At 47.1% G+C, this 22899-nt stretch overlaps 1 protein-coding gene across 1 annotated transcript in view; it reads left to right on the top strand.

The window, feature by feature from the left end:
* Window positions 1–22899, top strand: part of CSMD2 (CUB and Sushi multiple domains 2) — a gene marked incomplete at both ends in the record, with an annotated part of 295395 nt that overhangs the window by 173571 nt on the left and 98925 nt on the right. The window contains 3 exon segments of the mRNA XM_083879352.1: window positions 5732–5914; window positions 19471–19797; window positions 21058–21252. Coding sequence (XP_083735478.1) covers window positions 5732–5914; window positions 19471–19797; window positions 21058–21252 — 705 coding nt within the window.

Below are 22899 nucleotides of genomic sequence, written 5' to 3' on the forward strand. Positions count from 1 at the left end.
GTGAGAGGCTCCAAGTCAGAGATATAATTTAATAAGAAGAAAGGTAAAAAAGTAAAATAAAATCAATGCAATAACACAAAGGAGCACTGCCAGAGTCAGAACACACCCTGAGCAGGGTGGGGGGAGCAGTCCAGGTGAGGGGCTCTTCCTGAAGCAGTGATCCCACAGAAAGGTCTGGGAGCTCTGCTCCTCTGGGAATCCAGTGGCTCAGGGCTGCTTGTCCTGTCCCAAATCCCAGATTCTCTCCAGGTGGGAATGCTTGGCTCCTCCCCCTGGGCATTGGGAGCATCTCCCAATGGGATGAGGAGTCGTGCAGTGGCTCCTTGATGGCCCATTAAACAGAGAGAGCTCCTGGAGGGAGTTCCCTGTGAGTCCTGGGCAAGGCATTGATGGGCCATGAGCAGAAGAGCCCAAAGGAGGGGCCTGGGAAAACACTGCCCCACCTGGTTCCAGCAGCTCATGGGGATGGGGATGGGATAAATACTTTGTACAACCCAGGACAGCCTGGGCAAAGCTCAGGGCAGGGCTGGGTGTGGTGCTGGTCCCACCAGAACCAGGCTCAGGGCTGGGCTGACTCTGCTCTGGGGGTTTCAGGTGGGAGGGAGAGGCAGGAAGAGCTTTTTTCCTTTTAGTTCATCCCCTCCTTGCTGTATTTCCTCTTTAGATCCGATTTTTTTCTCCTCACTCAGGGAATGCCAGACTGGTTTGGGTTGGGAAAAAAGCCCACCCTATTCAACCCCTTCCAGAACCAGGGAATCCTTTGGGCTGGAATAGGAGAATCTCATTTTTATCCATTCTGGGAGGCAGAAAACTAAAAGGAAACAAAAATGCTCTTGATTCTCCCAAATTCCTGCCTGACACCGTGAGCTTTAATGAATTAAAGTTCATTTAAGTACAAAATCCTGTGCATGAGATAAAATATTTCCTAACTGGGGGCAACATTTGTGGGGTTTCCTCAGTCTCAGAAATCCCTCCCCTCCAGAAATTGGAGTTTGACTTGCTGGCAGCTCCAAAAAATCCTCATTTTGCCCTAAAATCGAGCCAGAGAGCTCTGCAAAAAAATTCCTGCTGCCACATTTTTTTCTCCCTCAGAAAAATTTTGTCAAAATCTGCCCCCTGTATGAATAATATTTGATGGAGGAGCTGTGAATGATTCGTGTCAACTTGTTTCCTCTCAGTCGTGTCAAAACACTGGGTTTGGATGTTCCTGTTTAGTTTTGAGTTTTATTATTCCGATGTGGGAGCGATTTGACTTTAAATATTTGTCAGGAGGAGTGTTTCAATTTTATTTGATATTTTGGAATCACTCCTTTTTCTTTCTTTCTTTTTTTTTCTCTTTTTCCTTTTTTTTTCTTTTTTTTCCTTATTTTTCCCCTTTTTTTTTTTCTTTTGTTTTCCTTTTTTTTTCTTTATTTCCTTTTTTCCCCTTTTTTCCCCTTTTTTCCTTTTTTTTCCTTTTTTTCCTTTTTTCTTTTTTCTTTTATTTTTTCCTCTTTTTTCTTTTTTCTTTTTTTAACTTTTTCCTTTTTTTTCCCTTTTTTTCCCTGTTTTTTCCCCTTTTTTTTCCCCTTTTTTTCCTTTTTTTTCCTTTTTTCTTTTTTTTTTTTCCTTTTTTTTCTTTTTTCTTTTTTTTTTTTAATGGAGTGTCTGCCCTGCTCAATATTTCATGGGTTTTACTCCCCTGTGCAAAGAAATGCAGGAAACCAGAGAGATTTTTCTCGAGGTCAGAAAACGGAATTTCCAAATAAATTCCATTTCCTGACCTCTGTGAGGTGGTGAGACCTTTGAGCTGCTAACAAGGAGAGGACGGGAACTGGGAGCTCTAATTCCTCATTTTTCTCCCATTTTAACCCCCTGATTTGAGCTGTGGCCGCGCAGAGCAGCAGCAGAGGGTGAGCAGGGAGACCCTTCAGTGCTGGTTTTATTCTCTCTCAGCCAAAGGATCAAAATGTTCTGATTTTACATCACTTGGCTGCTTTTTTTCCCAATCTCCTGATGCCCTCAGCACGTCCTGGTTTTACTGATTGCTGCACATTCCTGGTTTCTTTGGGAATTCCAGCTCTGGGACTTCTCCTGGTGCAGAATTCCTGCCATTCCCACCCCTGCAGGGCCACCAGCCCCAGCTGAGGGGAACATTTGGGGTTTGGGCAGCTCTGACCCTTCTGGGGAAACTCCTTTGGCCTTCAGGAGGATGGGGCTGCCACAAGGGGGTCAGGCAGGAATTTCTTCTGTCCCTTTGTAGGGTTTTGGGGCTGCCACAATGGGAATTTTCTATATCATGTCCCTGTGTGGAGGAATTCTGGGGCTGCCACAATGGGAATTTCTTGTGTCCCCTTGTGGAGTTTTGGGGCTGCCAAAATGGGAATTTTTAGATCCATTTGGAGTTTTGGGGCTGCCACAATGGGGTCAGGCAGGAATTTCCTATGTCCATTCGTGGAGGAGTTTTGGGGTTGCCACAATGGGAATTTCTTGTGTCCATTTGTGGAGGAGTTTTAGGGCTGCCACAATGGGAATTTTTTATGTCCATCTGTGGAGGAGTTTTGGGGCTGCCATGATGGGAATTTCTTGTGTCCTTGTGTGGAGTTTTGGGGCTTCCATGATGGGGTCAGGCAGGAATTTTCTGTGTCCAATTGTGGAGGAGTTTTCGGGCTGCCATGATGGGAATTTCTTTTTTCCCTTTGTGGAGTTTTGGGGGTGCCATGACGGGGTCAGCCAGGAATTTCCTATGTCCATCTGTGGAGGAATTTTGGGGCTGCCACAATGGGAATTTCTTGTGTCCATCTGTGGAGGAGTTTTGGGGTTGCCACGATGGGAATTTCTTGTTTCCCTTTGTGGAGTTTTGGGGTTGCCATGATGGGGTCACAATGCGAATTTCTTGTATCCATTTGTGGAGGAGTTTTGGGGCTGCCACAATGGGAATTTCTTCTGTCCCCTTGTGGAGATTTAGGGCTGCCAAAATGGGAATTTTCTATATCATGTCCCTGTGTGGAGGAATTCTGGGGCTGCCACAATGGGAATTTCTTGTGTCCTTTTGTGGAGTTTTAGGGCTGCCACAATGGGAATTTCGTGTGTCCATTTTTTGGGTCAGGCAGGAATTTCTTGTGTCCCTGTGTGGAGTTTTGGAGCTGCCAAAATAGGAATTTTCTATGTCCATTCATGGAGGAGTTTTGGGGTTGCCACAATGGGAATTTCTTGTTTCCCTTTGTGGAGTTTTGGGGCTGCCACGATGGGAATTTTTAGGTCCAGGATGGGCTGGGAAGTGAATCCACACCTGCTCCACGTTCTATGGGATGGCTGGAGGGAGTGCCCTGCTGTCACAGGATCAGAGGATGATCCAGGACCTCAAAGCCCATCCCAGTCCATGGGCAGGGACACCCCCCACTGTCCCAGGCTGCCCCAAGCCCTGCCCAGCCTGGCCTGGGACATTCCAGGGATCCTGATCCAGGGGCAGCCACAGCTGCTCTGGGAATTCCATCCCAGCCCCTCCCAACCCTCCCAGGGAACAATTCCTTCCTGATATTGAATCCTCATCCTGGATTTGAGGCTGGGGAGGGATGGGGAATCACCAAATGCCAGAAACCAGAGGGATCCCAGGACACCCAACAGCTCCTTCCTGCCCCAGTGACAGCACTGGGGACACTGGGGGACACTGGGGACACTGGGGGACACTGGGGAACACTGGGGACAGCCCCTGCAGCTCCCAGGGCCATCCATGCCCTTTGCTGACTGGATTTCCAGGCTCCAGGCTGTGGGAAGGGCAGGGAAAACAGCCCTGGATGTTTTGAGTGGCAGCAGGGAGCGTCCCCAGCCCCACAGCTCCCTGTCACACACGCTGATAAATGTTCCAAATCCTCTCCCTCCCATCCCAGCTCGAGTTTTCAAGCTGAATTTTCATTTCATGCTAAGCACTGTTGGCCTTGTGCATTTATTTTTTTTGGTGAGGGGGGAGAAATGAACAGTTCAGTGCACCTTTAACACCCAGAATTTTCATTTTTCCACCCCTGATATGCTCCTAAACAGTTGGGACTTGGAAACTGTGCAGGAAGATCCATAAATCCTGGCCAAAAGTGCTTTCACTGAGAGGCAGAAAACTTTTAATATTAATTTATGTTAAATTATTTTTTGGGGGGTGATGCTTCATTAGCCGGCAGTGAGTTTTTTCAGCTCAGAGGTTTTTGCAGCAGAAGCTCCTGCTCAGAAATACACACCTGGAGCTGGAGTTGCCTGGAGCCAGAATGATAATGAGGGTGGCTCGTTGTTATTCCAGCCAAATTGGGATATTAGAGGGAGTCATGCAAATCTCGGCTCCCCATGATTTGTAAAAGGAAGTGGCATGAAAAGAGATTTCCAATTTGGGGCGAGGAGGAAAAGGCAGCGAGACTGATCAGAGATGATGGGGATAAAAAAGAACAACAAAAACAACAGAGGAGAGGAGCGTGGAGCAGATAAATAATGTGGGAACACTGAGGAGGAGTGAAGTTTTTGGGGTTAAAAAGAAAATAAAACCAGAGGAGAGGAGCGTGGAGCTGATAAATAATGTGGGAACACTGAGGAGGAGTGAAGTTTTTGGGGTTAACAATGATCCAGAGCAGGAAACCCTTTGGGAATGGGATTGGAGGGGGCAGGAGATAACAGGAAATCGTTTATTTGGGGTTTATTTGGAGTCAAAATGAACATGGAGAGAGGGATGAACTCTGTATCTGTGTGGGGATGAGGCAGGAATGGGAATGGGGTTGGGATTGGGAGGGAAGGACAGGAGACAAATCCCCTCTGTGTCCCTGTGCCAGGAGCTGAGGGTTGGTGCTGCCTGCTGGGATGTGGCCCCTTGAATCCAGAAGTTCCTGCAGCAGCTGCTTTGGATCCCTGTGGTTTTTTTTTTTTTTTTCATTTATTCTCTGTTATTTTATCTTTTCATTTCAGCTGGGATTGTCCCAGAATGGTTTGGGTTGGGAGGGACATTAGAGATCATCCAGTTCATGGGCAGGGACAGCTTTGACTACCCCAGGGCTCCAAGCCTTGTCCACCTGGCCTGGGACACTGCCAGGGATCCAGGGGCTCTGGGAATTCCATCCCAGCCCCTCCCAACCCTCCCAGGGAACAATTCCTTCCTGATGTTGCACCCAAATCTCCCTTCCCTCCTCCTGAAGCCCTGGATTTGAGGCTGGGGAGGGACCAGGAGGGGTTTGTAGGAGAGAATCAGGGTTGGGATGTCACAGGCTGGTGGGGGCTGCACCAGCTGAGCCTCAGCCCCTTCCCCACACCCAAATTCCGTGTTCTGTCTTCCAACCCCTACCCCACCCGAATTCTCTCTTCCTGCCCCTTTCCCGCCCCCGAATTACGTATTTTCCAGCCCCTTCCCTATTGGTGACCCCACATTTCCCCACACCTGAATTCTCTATTTTCTCTTCCAGCCCCTTCCCCACACCCAAATTCTGTGTTTTCTCTTCCAGCCCCTTCCCCACCCCCAGATCTGACATTTTCTCCTTCCCCACACCCAAATTCACTCTTCCAACTCCTTCCCCACCCCCAAATTTGACATTTTTTCTCTCGCAGTCCTTCCCCACACCCAAATTCTGTGTTTTCTCTTCCAGCCCTTTCCCCACACCCCAACTCTCTCTTCCAGTCCCTTCCCCACCCTCAAACTTGACGTTTTCTCTTCCAACCCCTTCCCCACCCCTAAATTCCGCATTTTCTCTCTGCCAACCCAAGGCCTGTGTTGTTTCCCCTGCAGAGATCGACCAGGGCAGCTGTGGTGACCCGGGGGTCCCGGCCTTTGGCCGCAGACTGGGCTCCAGCTTCGGCCACGGGGACACGCTGCACTTCGAGTGCCAGCCCGCCTTCGAGCTCAAGGGCCACAGGAGCATCACCTGCCAAAAGAGCAGCCAGTGGTCTGCTCAGAAACCTGTGTGTGTGTGTAAGTGTGGCCAGGAGGTCCTCAGACAGCCCCCTGTGGCCTCCCAGGGGACTCTGTGCTGCTGGTGGTGTGTAGTGGTTTCTGTGGAGGGCAGGGAGAGGGAACTCTGCAGAGCTGGGATGTTCTAGAAACACCTGGGGTTATTATTACAAGGGTGGTGGGTAAAGAGGGATTTGCCTTCAGGCACCAGCCTGGGCTGGAGGGAACCCCAAAGAGAGAATGGGGAGAGAGAGGGTAGAAGAGAGCAAAGGGGTAAAAATGGGGTAAGAGCAGGGGGAAAGTGTGGGGAGAAAACAGGAGCAAGAGAGAGAGAGAAGAGAGGGGAGAAACAAGAGAGGGCAGGAGGGCAGAGGGGCAGGACAAGAGAGCGATCACCTCACCTTGTTACAATCCATTCTATCTCTTTGTGTGTTGAATATTCCAATTTACAGTGACCAACCCGTGCAAGATACAAAACCCACAAACTTTGCATGCAGCCTATGAGAACTGCTACATTATCATGTCATTTTATATTCTAAACTCTAAAGACTTCCTTACCTGTTTTCTCCCTGATCCCTTTGCAGAGTGGAAAGGCAACATTCCTGAGTCCTTTTGTTTTCCTGTCCTTCCACCCACCTCCAGCTCATCCCCATTTTCCTGCCTGCCATGATCACATCTCAAAACTGGCTTTTATTCCTATTTCACTCACAGGTTTTACATCTGCAGTATTTCTTACCAGACAATCATATCCATAAGTCCCTCCTGTCCCATCTTTCCCAACAGTGACACCTTCACCTGGACTGGGGGGAGGTTTGGGCTCTTCCCCTGGGCAGGGCAGGGGGGAGGAGAGGGAGGTTTGGGCTCTTCCTGCCCTGCCCTGATGGAAAATCAGTTCTTGGTGGCTGTGGCACAGACAGAACATGACCAAATCCATGATTTAAACTTGGATTCTCTTTGCTGGGGGAGATTTGCAGATTTCACAAATTCTGTACAATTTTTGTGTCTGGCAGGGCTCTCCCTGTCCTGTCCTGCAGGAAATTCAGTCTTTGGTGTCAGTGGCACAGACAGGACATGGCCAAATTCAAATCTGGGTTTGATTTAAACCCAAATTCTGTTTGCAGAGGGAGATTTGGGCACTCCCTGCCCTGCCCTGAAGGAAAATCAATCTTTGGTAGCTCTGGTATAGACAGGACACTGCCAAATTCAAGATTTAAACCTGGATTCTGTTTGCTGGGAGAGATTTGGGCTTTGTACACAAATTCTGTACAATTTTTGTGTCTGAGAGGGCTTTCCCTGCCCTGCCCTTGGGGAAATTCAGTCTTTGGTGTCAGTGGCACAGACAGGACATGGGCAAATCCATAATTTAAACTTGGATTCTCTTTGCTGGGGGAGATTTGGGCAGTTCTGGGCTCTCCCTGCCCTGCCCTGCAGGAAATTCAGTCTTTGGTGTCAGTGGCACAGACAGGACATGGCCAAATCCAAGATTTAAACCTGAATTCTGGTTTTGGCCCCTCAGTTTTCCCTCCTGATCTGCTGCTCTCCAGGCTCCCTCCTGCTGGGCCTTGTTTTGGCATTTGTTCCCCAAGTTCTCAGCAGATTTTGGGATGTTCTGCTCCCCGAGGTGACTCAGGATCCCACTTTGGGGATGGAAATGGGAGTTTGTGCACAGTCCCTGTGGGGTTTTCATGCTCTGGGTGATCCTTTGGGCAATTTGCTTTATTGCCCTGCCAGGACCTTCCTGCAGGGACAAGGCTGGGTTTGGGCACTGCAGGAGCTCTGAGTTCCCCACTTGGTGATAACCTCACTCTGCTCTTTATCTCCTTTTCTTTATCAGCTCTACCAAAATCTGGGCAGGGTCTGTGGTGCAGGGGAGTGAGACTGAGCCTGGAAAAAAACCAGGAGAGGAAAATCCACTTGAGGGAGGGCAGGATGGAGAGAGGGAGAGGGGAGGGAAAAGCAGAAATGTTGTTTTTAGAAGTGCAGGTGACAAGGTGGGTGAGATTCCAGTGGAAATGTGGCCTGGCAGGAGCTGATCCCTGAAAAGGTTGGAGCTGGGGGTGGGAAAAGCAGATCCTGCAGAGCTGGGAGAGAATTTGGGGTCATGGAGAGGGGGGAAAAACCACTTTGAGGTCAGTTCCTTTCTTTTCAAACACTGATTTAAGCTCAGAGAAATGCCTGGGGAAAGGAAGCAATTCCTGAGTTCTGACTTTTCCAGGTGCCATCCCTCCCTTCCTCTTTGGTTTGTTTTTATTTTCCCCTTTGTAACCAAATCAGCTGCAAAATATTGGAGTTTTTCCTGATTCTCTGGGAGGTGGGAGGTGTTGGGCTGGTTCTGTGCTGGTTTTTCCTTTTAATTTCCCGGAATTTCAGGGGACTTGGGACAACTTGGTGTGGTCGAGGCTCGTGCTGAGAGTTTGGAGTGAGAGTAAAAACCTGTGGTTTGTGCTCAGAACTGGGTCAGAGCAGAGTTAAAATGAGACTTTTTGGTCAAACAGGATTCTTGATATTGATCAAATCAAGCCCCATCCGTGCAAAGCATGACAGGAATCTTTCTGTTAAAATAATTCCGGCGTGATCCGTTCTCTTGGGATATTTATGGATGTGGGAAATGTCTCTTGGGATATTTTTGGATCAGCAAGGCAGTGGGAAAAATCTCCCACAGGCCCTTCTAGACCTTCACCCCAGGGACTGGAGAGCTGGAATTTGGGGAACAGGATTTGAGAGAGAATTTGGGGAACAGGAGTTGAGCTGGGATTTGGGGAACAGGGATTTGGGAGAAAGAATTTGGGAGCTGGGAACTGGGAGAAAGGATTTGGGGAACAGGGGTTGGGAGCTGGGATATGGGAGCAGGAGTTGAGCAAGGATTTGAGAGCTGGAATTTGGGGAGCTGGGATTGGTGGGCAGGGATTTGGGAGAGAGAATCTGAGGATTTGGGAGCAGGAGCTGAGAACTGGGATTTGGGGAGCAGAGTTGGGAGCTGGGATTCAGGGACAAGAAATTTGGAGCAGGAGTTAAGGATCAGGGGTTGGAAACAGAGATTTGGGAGAAAGGAGTTGAGGATCAGGGATTTGGGAGCAGGATTTGGGAGAGAATTTGGGGAGCAGGAGTTGAGTTGGGATTTGAGAGCTGGGAATTGGGAGAAAGAATTTGGGGAACAGGAGTTGTGAGCTGGGATATGGGAGTAGGAGTTAAACAGGGATTGGAGAGCGGGAATTTGGGGAGCAGGGATTTGGGAGAAAGAATCTGAGCAGCTGGGATTTGGGAGCAGGAGTTGAGAACTGGAATTTGGGGAGCAGAGTTGGGAGCTGGGATTCAGGGAGCAGGGGTTTTGGAGCAGGAGTTAAGGATCAGGGGTTGGAAACAGGGATTTGGGAGAAAGGAGTTGAGGAGCAGGGATTTGGGAGAGAATTTGGGAGAGAATTTGGGGAGCAGGAGTTGAGCAGGGATTGGAGAGCTGGGATTTGGGAGCAGGAGTTGAGAGCTGGGAGTTGGGGACCAGGGATATGGGAGCAGGAATTGAGCAAGGATTGGAGAGCTGGGATTTGGGGAGCAGGGATTTGGGAGAAGGAATTTGGAAGCTGGGAATTGGGAGAAAGGATTTAGGGAACAGGGGTTGGGAGCTGGGATATGGGAGTAGGAGTTAAACAGGGATTGGAGAGCTGGGATTTGGGGAGCAAGAGTTGAGAGTTGGGATTTGGGAGAAAGAATTTGGGGAACAGGAGTTGAGCAGGGATTTGAGAGCTGAAATTTGGGGAACAGGATTTGAGAGAGAATTTGGGAGCTGGGAGTTGGGAGAAAGGATTTGGGGAACAGGTATTGGGAGCTGGGATATGGGAGTAGGAGTTAAACAGGGATTGAGAGCTGGAATTTGGGGAGCAGGGATTTGAGAGACAATTTGGGAGCTGGGAGTTGGGAGTAGGAGTTAAACAGGGACTGGAGAGCTGGGATTTGGGAGCAGGAGTTGAGAGCTGGCAGTTGGGGAGCAGGGATTTAGGAGAAAGAACGTGGCAGCAGGGATCTGGGAGAAAGAATTTGGGAGCAGAAGTTGAGGAGCAGAAGGGTTCTGTGGGTTAGGGGTGAATTTGGGGATCTAGGTGGGGTTGTCTTTGTGAAATTTGGGGGTCTGGGGGTTTATTTCTGTGAAATTTGGGGATCTGGGGGTTTGTTCCTGTGGGATTTTAGAGTCTGGTTGTTTTTTTAGGTGTCTGGGGTCGTGTTCCTCTTAAATATGGCTGTCTGGGTGTTTTCTTCTGTAAAATGTCAAGTGTCTGGGTGTCTGTTCCTGCAAAATTTGTGTGTCTGGGTGTCCTTTCTGTTCAATTTGTGTGTCTGGGTGTCTGTTTCTGCAGGATTTGGGTGTCTGGGTGTCTGTTTTTATTCTATTTGTGTGTCTGGGTGTTTATTTCTATGGGATTTGTGTGTCTGGGTGTCCTTTCTGTCCAATTTGTGTGTCTGGGTGTCTGTTTCTGCGGGATTTGTGTGTCTGGATGTCTGTTTTTGTAGGATTTGTGTGTCTGGGTGTCTGTTTCTGTAGGATTTGGGTGTCTGGGTGTTTATTTCTGCAGGATTTTGGTGTCTGGCTGTCTGTTCCTGTACTTTGTGGGTGTCTGGGTGTTTATTTCTGTACAATTCAAGTCTCTGGGTGTCTGTTTCTATTCCATTTCTGTGTCTGGGTGGCTGTTCCTGTGCAGTTGTGTGTCTCTCCTGTTCCATTTGGGTGTCTGGGTGTTTATTTCTGCACAGTTCAGGTGGTTTTCTGTACAATTTTTTTTGTGAAGGAAAACCCTTGTTGTGCTTCCTCAGCTCTGATTTGAGGATAGAATATTCCAGCTGAAATTTCCTGTGGCTTGAGGAGATTATTCCATTTATAAACAGAGAATCAGCTCCATAATTCCAGCTCTGGAGTTGCTCTCACTGTGTGAGGATGGAGGATGTGGTGAGGAGCCAAAACCTCCAAATCCAGGCTGGGAATTGCTGTTCAAACATCCTCGTGTGGATTAGAGGGGGAAAAAAACCTCATTTTCTGTTTTTATTTGCAATGAGAAGCGCCCAAAATCCACTTGATGAGATTTATTTGATGGAAAGAGCAGAGCCCTGGTGCTCCTGGGGGTGGGTCTGAATCTTTGTGAGATCTTTGTCCTTCCTTTCCCTGCTCCTTTTGCCATTCCCAACTTTCCGTCCTGTGCTTTTTCCTCTGGGGGTTTGACCCGTGCCAGGCGGCGCCGTAAAATTCCGTGGGAGGGACAAATAAATGCCAAAATTTGACAAATGACAAAAATTATCAGTGCCTGGGGCAGCGATCCTGCCTCGCTTTAGGTGCCCTCTGCCATTCCTGGGAGAGCCATTCCAGGGAATTGCCGGAATTCCTGGTGGAGTTTGTTGGGATCAGACTCAGAAAATTCAGGGTTTTTTGGACCCGTCTTGTGTTTGGGAGGAAATTCAGTGGTGGGAGAGGGAAAGGAGGGGATTTGTGCCAAAAAATCCTGGGGAGGTTCTGCAGGGTTGGGGTGGTTGGTGTCGCTCAGAAGAGTTTTGGGATTAATGGGGTCATTCCTGGGAATGTTTGGGTTTGGGATAAATCTGTTTATTCCTGGGAATGGTTGAATGGCTTTGGGATAAATCCGTTCATTTCTGGGAATGTTTGAATGGATTGAGAGCAAACACATTCATTTCTGGAAATGTTTGGGTTTGGGCTTAACGTGGTCATTGCTGGGGATGTTTGAGTTTGGGGATAAATCTGTTCATTTCTGGAACTGTTTGATTGTATTTGGGATAAATGTGATTCCTGGGAGTGTTTGAATGGAACATGTTCATTTCTGGGAATGTTGAATTTGGGTTTGGGATGAATCTGTTCATTTCTGGGAATGTTTGAATGGATTGAGAGCAAACACATTTCATTTCTAGAATTGTTTGGGTTTGGGCTTAACGTGGTCATTGCTGGGAATGTTTGAGTTTGGGGATAAATCTGTTCATGTCTGGGAATATTTGATTTGGGTTTGGGATAAATCTGTTGTTCCTGGGAATGGTTGAATGGATTTCGGATAAATCCGTTCATATGAGAATGTTTGAATGGATTGAGAGCAAACACATTCATTTCTGGAAATGTTTGGGTTTGGGGATGAATCTGTTCATTTCTGGGAATGTTTGATTGTGTTTGGCATAAACGTGATTCCTGGGAATGTTTGAATGGATTTGAGGATAAATCTGTTCAATCCTGGGAATGTTTGAATGGAACATGTTCATTCCTGGGAGTGTTTGATTTGGGTTTGGGATAAATATGGTCATTCCTGGGAATGTGTGAATGGATTTGAGATAAATCTGTTCATTTTTGGGAAAGTTTGAATGGATTGAGAGCAAACACATTCATTTCTGGAAATGTTTGGGTTTGGGCTTAACGTGGTCATTGCTGGGGATGTTTGAGTTTGGGGATAAATCTGTTCATTTCTGGAACTGTTTGATTGTATTTGGGATAAATGTGATTCCTGGGAGTGTTTGAATGGAACATGTTCATTTCTGGGAATGTTGAATTTGGGTTTGGGATGAATCTGTTCATTTCTGGGAATGTTTGAATGGATTGAGAGCAAACACATTTCATTTCTAGAATTGTTTGGGTTTGGGCTTAACGTGGTCATTGCTGGGAATGTTTGAGTTTGGGGATAAATCTGTTCATGTCTGGGAATATTTGATTTGGGTTTGGGATAAATCTGTTGTTCCTGGGAATGGTTGAATGGATTTCGGATAAATCCGTTCATATGAGAATGTTTGAATGGATTGAGAGCAAACACATTCATTTCTGGAAATGTTTGGGTTTGGGGATGAATCTGTTCATTTCTGGGAATGTTTGATTGTGTTTGGCATAAACGTGATTCCTGGGAATGTTTGAATGGATTTGAGGATAAATCTGTTCAATCCTGGGAATGTTTGAATGGAACATGTTCATTCCTGGGAGTGTTTGATTTGGGTTTGGGATAAATATGGTCATTCCTGGGAATGTGTGAATGGATTTGAGATAAATCTGTTCATTTTTGGGAAAGTTTGAATGGATTGAGAGCAAACACATTCATTTCTAGAAATGTTTGGGTTTGGGCTTAACGTGGTCATTGCTGGGAGTGTTGCAACGGATTTGGGATAAATTTATTAATTCCTGGGAATGTTTGAATGGATTGAGGATAAACATGTTCATTCCTGGGGATGTTTGAATGGATTGGGAGCAAATGTATTATTCATTCCTGGCAATGTTTAGGGATAAATCTGTTCATTCCTGGGAGTGTTTGGGTGGACTGGGGATAAACGTGTTCACTCCTGGTTGGTTTTGAATGGACTGGGGACAGGTGTGTTCACTCCTGGGAATGTTTGAGTGGATTTGGGATAAATCTGTTCATTCCTGGGCCTGTTTAACTGGGCTGAGGATAAACGTGATCCTTCCTGGGAATGTTTGAATGGATTTGGGACAGTTGTGTTCATGGATTGGGGATCAACGTGTTCATTGCTGGGCATATTTTAATGGGTTTGGGATAAAAAAAAATAAAACAAAAAAATAATAAATCTGCCCCAGGGAAGCAGCTGGATCCCTTCCAGCCTGGGATGGGCCCTGAGGTTGTTGGGAGTCCCTGAGGACCCATCCTCACCTCCCTGCCCTTGATCCGAGGGGTTTGAGCAGCAAATCCCTGGGGAAATGCTCCTGGTGGCCCCGAGCAGAGCCCCAGCCTGCCCTGGCAGGGGGGGAAGCAAAGAGCTGCAGGCAGGATCCATGTGGGATTTGTAGCTGCTGTTCACAGCTTGTTCCAGGCTCCCAAACCTTCCCTTTCCTCATCCCAGCCCTGGCTCTGCAGCTCTGCTCCAGCAGAGAAGGAGATTTCAGTGTTTGCTCAAGGTGCAGGAATGATTCCTGCAGGAAATTGTGCCAGGGAATTGCACAGGAGGTGCCAAACCCCCCGGGAGGGGTGAACAGCAGCACCACGAGGCTTCTTTTTGGAACCAAAAAAAAACAGCCACAAACTTCCACCTTCTTGTGACCACTGTGAGAATTCCCAAGGGAGAGAAGAACTGGGAGAGGAAGAGTTCTGTTGGGCACTGTGGGGACTCAGGAGAGGATCCTGGAGCACATCCCAGGAGCAGGTGGCTGCAGGAGCCAGCCCAGCCCTGGCCCAGGGTGGATCAAGCAGCTCCCAGTAAGTTTTAAAAAACTTCAGAACTTCAGCTTGTTCCCAAATCTCAGCTCGTGCTGGAGTGGGTGGCAGTGAAACCTGCTCTTCCCTGCACGTCTATTTTAGATTCAGTGATGTTTTCCTTCAAGATTTGCTCCCCCAAAACCTGCCTGGTTCTCATTCTTCTCCTCATACCTGCAGTCCCACCCCCGGGCTGAGCTGAGTTTTTGTTGCTGTGAAATAACAACAAGTTTAATTCTGCTCCAAACTCCTTCCCTCGCCTCCCACTTGCCCTGTGGGGTTTTCAGGAGGAAAAAGGCACCGTGAGATGAAGATTTTTTTATTTTTTTTTTCCTCCCACCTTTGGAATAACAGATAAAGAAGAAAATACAAAATGTGAAGCACTTTGCTGCCCAGCTGGAGCAACTTCCAGCACTGTCAGCTCTTCCCAGGTCAGGAATTCTGGGAATTCATCAGGCTCCTGCTGAGCTCCTGCTTTTCCAGGCCATCACCAAGTTCTGCCTAGACGAGGGAATTTTTGGAAAAAAAAATGGAAATGCAAAGCAGAAAATCCACTCCTGTCTCCCAGCTCTCTCCCAAGAGGTCACAGTCTGTGGGAGCAGGATCTAAAAACGGAGAGGAAAGTCAGGAATTTTGGATTGTTCCCATGGAAACTGCAGCTATTCCAGTGACTCCTTGCTTGGCTCTCAGCTCCTGACCCCGGAGCCTTTGCTGCTGCCATGGTGGGACCTCACAAAATCAGCCGAGGAGAGGAGAGGAGAGGAGAGGAGAGGAGAGGAGAGGAGAGGAGAGGAGAGGAGAGGAGAGGAGAGGAGAGGAGAGGAGAGGAGAGGAGAGGAGAGGAGAGGAGAGGAGAGGAAAGGAAAATACTGCAGGAATTTCTCCTGCTGAAGACCTCCTGCCTGATCCATGTTCACACCCATGTCCCTCTCCTAAGGGAAGAACAAGGAGCTGTTCCTTCCCTGTTTCACTGCTCTAAACCAAGGCAGGATCCTGATGCTGCTCGTGATAACTCAAACAAATCCCTGTGCTGGTTCACTCATGACATGCTCTGTGTCTGCTCTGATTTATTCTGCATTTAATAAAGGGCTTTTTCTCCTCGCCTTTGCAGCACTTGGTCAGCAATAACAATTATTGACAAACACAATTATTGACAGATATAAGGATTATTGACACAATCAGCTCTGTAAACGGCCCCCACCATGAAACGGCCTCTCCTGGCATTTAACAAAGGTAATAAATATTAATTGCAGCCAGGGCTGCTCCCAGCCTGGTGCTGATGGACAGCTGCAGGCAGCAGGGCTGCCCTCTGTCATGCTGGGGGTGAGTGCTGCTGCTCTTTGGGATGCTCCAGCAGCCCCAGACAGCTGGGGCTGGGCTGTGTCCCACCTCTCCTGCTGCATCACCTTCCTCCTGACAGCCTGGCCCTGCCTGGGACACGCTGTTAAACAGCTCTGCTGTATCTCAGTGTCCGGCTCCAGGGAGGTGATGGGGACCCCAGAGCCAGAGCTGAAATCTCCTTCCACAGGGAGGAAAATCTCCTTCCACTGTGAGGAAAAATCTCCTTCCATGATGAAGAAAAACTTCTTTCTACCATGAGGACAAACCTCCTTCCATGATGGGGAAAAATCTTCCATGGTGAGAAAAATGTCCTTCCAGAGTGAGGAAAAACTTTCTTCCATGATGAGGAAAAACTTCTTTCTACCATGAGGAAAAATATCCTTCCATGATGAGGAAAAACCTTTTTCCTTGGTGAGGAAAAGCCTCCTTCCACTGTGAGGAAAAACTTCTTTCTACCATGAGGAAAGATCTCCTTCCATGGTGAGGAAAAATCTTCCACAATGAGGAAAAACCTCCTTCCACAATGAGGAAAAACTTCCTTCCATGATGAGGAAAAATCTCCTTCCATGGTGAGGAAAAATCTCCCTCCAGAGTGAAGAAAACCTCCTTCCACAGTGAGGAAAACCTCCTTCCACAGTGAGGAAAATCTCCTTCCACTGTGAATAAAAACCTCCTTCCACAGTGAGGAAAATCTCTTTCCATAGTGAGGAAAATCTCCTTCCACTGTGAATAAAAACCTCCTTCCAGAGAGAGGAAAAACTTCCTTCCATGATGAGGAAAAATCTCCATCCATGGTGGGAAAAACCTCCTTCCACTGTGAGGAAAAATCTTCCATGATGAGGAAAAGCCTCCTTCCATGGTGAAGAAAATCTTCCACTGTGAGGCAAAACCTCTGTCCATGAAAAATCTTCCCTAGTGAAGGAAAAACCTTCCGTGATGAGGAAGAACTTCCTTCCACAGTGAGGAAAGATCTTCTCTGATAATGAAGAAAATCTCCTTCCATGATGAGGAAAAACCTCCTCTCCTCCAAAAGATGAAGAACATCATCTCACAGACACTGTGGTCTTGTTGATGAACCTTGTGGCTTCCTGGGCTGGATGTTCCCTCTGGAATGTGGTTCCAGCTCTTCTCTCCATCCAGGAGAGCTTTTGGACCAGTGGCCTTGCTCCTCCAGCTCCAACTCTCCTTTCTCCTCGCTGATCTTAAAGAAAATCAAAACTCTCATTTACTTCCCTGCAGTGGAGACTCTTGGAGGGTTTTTATTCTTTTTTTTTTTATCAGCTCCTCTTTAATCTGTCACTTTGTTTTATCTGGCAAAGGTTAATTTTATATTCTTCCCTCGCTCTGCTCCTCTCCCCTTTGTCAGCAAGTCCTTTGTTGTTTTATTTTCTGATCTGGCGGCTGCACCTCTGTCTTGCTGGGCTGCTGGAGGTCCTGGCTGAATGCTAATTCACCCCCTCGGATTTCAAAATTTAGAGGAGACACCTCATCCCTGCAGCTGAGACATTTCCCTGGGTGCAAAGGCATTTATTTTCAATTTTCCCGAGGCAGATTACACCGTGCTTATGCTGACAGAATTATTTGACAGCATCCCCTGATATTTCAGCGGCTGGTAGAGAGAGAGAGAGCCCAAAAAAAAAAAAAAAAAAGAAAAAAAAAATCCTGAGGATGTTTCTCAGTTTGTTTTCTCTTTAATCTGCTCTCTTTGTGGCTGAGAGCAGGGAATGGATATTGTGCAGCTCCCTGGCCTTGATAACGTCACCATTATTTGAATTATTTGATCCCAGCCCATGAAGTGGTGAGGGGAGACAGAAGGGGGGAAAATAACAGAGCACTGATCCAAATAATTGTCTAAATGCCAACCCCAAGCCAGGCTCATCCCCTGGAACGGGAATTAGGGAGATGGATGTTCCCAATAATGGCTTTTACCAAGGGTGGCGGTGGGGAAAAGGATGAGCAAAGCATCCAGACATAAAATATCCCCAAAATTCGGGGAGGTAGCACTTCAAAGGCAGCCTTGCCTTCCCAAATTAATGGGCCTTGGCAGCTGCAGCCTGAGATGGATTGAAAGCCTGGAGAGCTGGGGTGGGGGTTTGTGCACTCTGTTCCTCTCAGCTTCATTTTAAACCCAGTTTTAATTATTATTTAATTATTCCCGTGGCAATGGCAGCTCAGTTGGGTGCCTCTTTTGGGGAACCAGCAGAAATGGGGGATTTATTTGTGATGGGAAGAGCATCCCCTCCACCAGGGCTGCAGATTCCTCTGCTTTGAGCCAACCCTGGCACTTGGGAATGTTCTTGGGCTGTTCCACGGAGCTTCTCCCTGTGCTCAGCCAGGTGGAAACGGCTTCCCAAGTACACAAAAAAAAGCAAATTAACTCCCAACTCCTTCTCCAAGCACTGCATTTCCTGAAATATCCCCTGTGGGACGGGAGTGGTGTGCATGGAAGGAGTTTGGTGAATCTGGAGAGGAGAACGGGTGAAAAACCAACTCAGCAGCTGGAAAAAGCAGATTTTATTATCAGCAAACCCCAAGGAGTCTGCAGCACCCTGGGGATGGGTTTGTCACCTGTGGATGAGCCAGGGACAGGAAAGAGAATTCACCTGGAAAGTGCCAGATCCCACCTAAGAGGCGTTTTCCTCCTGCTGTTAAAGGAACCTGGAAGGGACTGGGAAATGGCAAATCCACCCAAAGTCTTGAAGAACAGGCGTTTTTCTCATCCCAATAATAAAAGATTCTGATTCAGTGGTGACCAAAATGTTCTGATTTAGTGGTGACCAAAAGATTGGGATTTTGTGGTGACCAAAAACTTCCCTGCTGCTCCCTCGAGGGAGGGAATTAAAGAATTAATGGAAGGGAATTAATGGAAGATCCAGGGTGGAGTTTTCCCCTCCTGGTTTTCCATCCAGGTGAAATGCCTGATCTTTATATGAAGACAGAAATTCTGTCAGTGGCCTCTGGCAGCCTGGAGGTCACTTTTTCCCCCTGCAGATAAACCAGTGACTCCTGGTGAATGGAGCACTCCTGGGGTGGTCCTGGAATGAATTTGGAATTAATTTGTGGGAACCCACCAGGGCAGGGATATCTATGGAGCTGATGGCACTTTCCCTTTGAAGTTTCCTGCTTTTCCAGGAGCGGGAATTTGTGCAAGCAGGAATTTGTGGGAACACTGGGGACAGGAATATCCATAGGACTGATGGCACTTTCCCTTTGCAGTTTCCTGCTTTTCCACGAGCGGGAATTTGTGCAAGCAGGAATTTGTGGGAACACTGGGGACAGGAATATCTATGGAGCTGATGGCACTTTCCCCTTGCAGTTTCCTGCTCTTCCAGGAGCAGGAATTTGTGGGAACCTCCCAGGGAAGGGGGGTTGGCACAAGGATGTCTTTGGGGCTGATGGCACTTTCCCTTTGCAGTTTCCTGCTTTTTCAGGAGCAGGAATTTGTGGGAACAGGAATTTGAGGGAACACCCTGGGACAGGGATATGCATAGGAGTGATGGCACTTTCCCTTTGCAGTTTCCTGCTTTGCTTTTCCAGGAGCAGGAATTTGTGGGAACACTGGGGACAGGAATATCTATGGAGCTGATGGCACTTTCCCCTTGCAGTTTCCTGCTCTTCCAGGAGCAGGAATTTGTGGGAACCTCCCAGGGAAGGGGGGTTGGCACAAGGATGTCTTTGGGGCTGATGGCACTTTCCCTTTGCAGTTTCCTGCTTTTCCAGGAGCAGGAATTTGTGGGAACATTGGGGACTGGAATATCCGTAGGACTGATGGCACTTTCCCTTTGAAGTTTCCTGCTCTTCCAGGAGTGGGAATTTGTGGGAACAGGAATTTGAGGGAACACTGGGGACAGGAATATCCATAGGACTGATGGCACTTTCCCTTTGCAGTTTCCTGCTTTGCTTTTCCAGGAGCAGGAATTTGTGGGAACATTGGGGACAGGAATATCCATAGGACTGATGGCACTTTCCCTTTGCAGTTTTTCCTGCTTTGCTTTGTCAGGAGCAGGAATTTGTGGGAACATTGGGGACAGGAATATCCATAGGACTGATGGCACTTTCCCTTTGCAGTTTCCTGCTTTTTCAACTTCACCAGCCCGTCGGGCATCGTGCTGTCCCCGAACTACCCCGAGGAGTACGGGAGCAGCCTGCACTGCGTGTGGCTGATCATCGCCAACCCCGAGAGCCGCATCCACCTGGCCTTCAACGACTTCGACGTGGAGCCCCAGTTTGATTTCCTGGCGGTGAAGGACGGGGGCACGGCCGAGTCCCCCGTGCTGGGCACCTTCTCGGGCAGCCACATCCCCTCCTCGCTGACCAGCAGCGGCCATGTGGCCAGGCTGGAGTTCCAGACTGACCACTCCATGGAGAAGAGAGGTTTCAACATCACCTTCACCAGTGAGCACTGATCTTTTTCTTCTCTTTTTTTCTTTTTTTTTTCCTCTTTTTTTTTTTTTTTTTTTTTTTTTTTAGGGGGGCTGACTAAAAAGAGAGGTCAGGCAAAATTAAGGGGATAAAAAGCAGTTTTATTTGTTGAAGAATATATTTATAATTTATTTTTATATATATATATGTAATATGTATACTATATATAATAATACATGCATGAAAATATATAATAATATATATGCCTGTAATATATATAATATATGCACATATAATATATATAATACTACATAATATATATAGCATAATATATAATATAATATAACATAACATGTAATATGTAACGTATATATTGTATATTATATAATACAATAAAAATATATAGCATAATATATAATATAACATAACATGTAATATGTAACATATATATGATATATTATATAGTACAATATATGGTATATATATAATATATATATAGATATTATATATTATGTATTATATATTAAAATATATTGTATTTTATATAATATATATTATATATTATAAAATACAATATATTGTAATATATATTATATATTATATATATTATCTATTATATATAAATATATGTATATTATATGTATAATTTATTACATCTATTTTTATATATATATATCAAAAATATATTTATCTATAATATCCTCCTCTCCTTTTTTCCTCCTCTTTTCTTCCTCTTTTCTTTTCTTTTCTTTTCTTTTCTTTTCTTTTCTTTTCTTTTCTTTTCTTTTCTTTTCTTTTCTTTTCTTTTCTTTTCTTTTCTTTTCTTTTCTTTTCTTTTCTTTTCTTTTCTTCCCTTCCCTTCCCTTCCCTTCCCTTCCCTTCCCTTCCCTTCCCTTCCCTTCCCTTCCCTTCCCTTCTCTTCTCTTCTCTTCTCTTCTCTTCTCTTCTCTTCTCTTCTCTTCTCTTCTCTTCTCTTCTCTTCTCTTCTCTTCTCTTCTCTTCTCTTCTCTTCTCTTCTCTTCTCTTCTCTTCTCTTCCTCCTCTTCCTCCTCTTCCTCCTCTTTTCTTCTCTTCTTCTCCTCTCTTTTCCTATTCTCCTCTCCTCCTCATCTCCTAATCTCCTCTTTTCCTCTCTTCTCCTCCTCTCCTCTTTTCCTTTCCTTTTCTCCTCTCTTTTCCTCTTCTCCTCTCCTCCTCTTCTCCTCTCCTCCTCCTCTTTTCCTCTTCTTCTCCTTTCTTTTCCTCCTCTCCTCTTTTCCCCCTCTCCCCTCCTCTCCTGCCCTGTCCCCGCAGCGTTCCGGCACAACGAGTGTCCTGACCCGGGTGTCCCGGTGAACGGGAAGCGCTTTGGGGACAGCCTCCAGCTGGGCAGCTCCGTGTCCTTCCTGTGTGACGAAGGCTTCATCCGCACCCACGGCGCCGAGACCGTCACCTGCGTCCTGCAGGAGGGCAACGTGGTGTGGGACAACGCCGTGCTGCGCTGCGAAGGTGGGGCTGGCACTGCTGCAGGGACAGCCCTGGGCAAGGGACAAGGGACTCTCTTGGGTTGGTTTTCTCACCCAAGATTCAAGTGGTTTAAAGTCTTTGCCCTCTAAAAGCCCCGAGTCGTGTTGGTACAAAGAAGCGGAGTCTTCAAGGCCTTGTTTTCTGGTTTCTCGAGTTGTTTATTATTTGGTATCTCAGAGTTTTCTCCGCTCCCAGCCGAGGTCTGGACAGGGCTGGGACATGAGGGGACTGACCATTGATGGGGGTCACCTCACATTTATACAGATAGTTACGTGTAGGTTATTTACAACTTCACACCAATGCCCAGGGCTCACACTAAAAGGGTCATTTCTGCTCTGACCCAACCCACTCTCACTATCTTATATCATCACCACCCCAGGGGATGGAGGGCGGGGGAGAAGGAGAGGGACACGAGGCACCACCCAAATCCCACCATCCTGTCCCCCATTTACTTCTATTCTAAAAACCCTAAAACTACTGAATTTTGTATGTTCTACTGTGCTAAACTACTGTTTTCACTTCCTGGTGATTTGCAATTCCTCTCCTTGTGTTGGAAGTTTCTCCCATGGGCTGAGATCAACCCCAGTGTTTTCCTGGGCTGTGCCAAGGTCTCCAACCCCCCTGGACCAGCTCCACACCCCCTGTCCAGGGCTCACATTCCCTTTCCCGGGTCCCAGCTCATCCAAAGGGATGTCCTGGACTCCAACAGAACTCTGCAGAGCTGAGATGTTCTAGAAACACGAGGTTTTATTGCAAGGGTTGTGGGTAAAAGGGCTTTGCCTTCAGCCACCAGCCTGGGCTGGAGGGAACCCCACAGAGAGAAAGGGAAGAGAGAGGGAGTAGAAGAGAACTAAGGGGTAGAAATGGGGGAAGAGAGCAAGCAAGAGAGTAGAGGAAAAGAGGGTGGAAAAAGTGTGGGGGAAAAAGCAAGAGCAAGAGAGGGCAAGAGAGAGCAGAAGGGAAGAGAGAACAAGCACATTGTTACAATCCATTCTACCTCTTTGTGTGTTGAATATTCTAATTTACGGTGACCAACCAGTGCAAGATACAAAACCCACAAACTTTGCATGCAGCCTATGAGAACTGCTACATTGCCATGTCATTTTATATTCTAAACTCAAAACTTTCTCATGCACTTGTGCCCTGATGCCTTGGCAGGGTGGAAAGGCAACATTCCTGGGTCCTTTTGTTTTCTTGTCCTTCCACCCATCTCCAGCTCATCCCTGTCTTCCTGCCTGCCATGGTCACATCTCAAAGCTGCCCTTCATTTCTATTTCACTCACAGGTTTGACATCTGCAGTATTTCTTACCAGACAATCATATCTATAAGTTCTTCCTGTTCCATTTTTCCCAACACACTGGGAAGCTGCTGGAGCAGCAGTTCCTGCTTTTCCTGGGATCCCCAACTGAAAGAGTCCAGGGAATCCCTTTGGGCACCCTGGGACCTGACCCAGAGGGTTTGAATCCTGGCCAGGGGGTTTGGGATCTGTACACGGGGGTTGAGGACCCTGCACAGAGCCCAGGAAGACACTGGCTTTGATTTCAGCTCATGGGAAAAGCCTCCAACGTTGAGAGGAGAATTGCAAGTCACAAAAGTGTAAAAACCAGTAGTTTAGCACAGCACAGGGT

The sequence above is a fragment of the Zosterops lateralis genome (genome assembly GCF_965231275.1).
Source record: "Zosterops lateralis genome assembly, chromosome: 28".
NCBI lineage: Eukaryota > Metazoa > Chordata > Aves > Passeriformes > Zosteropidae > Zosterops > Zosterops lateralis.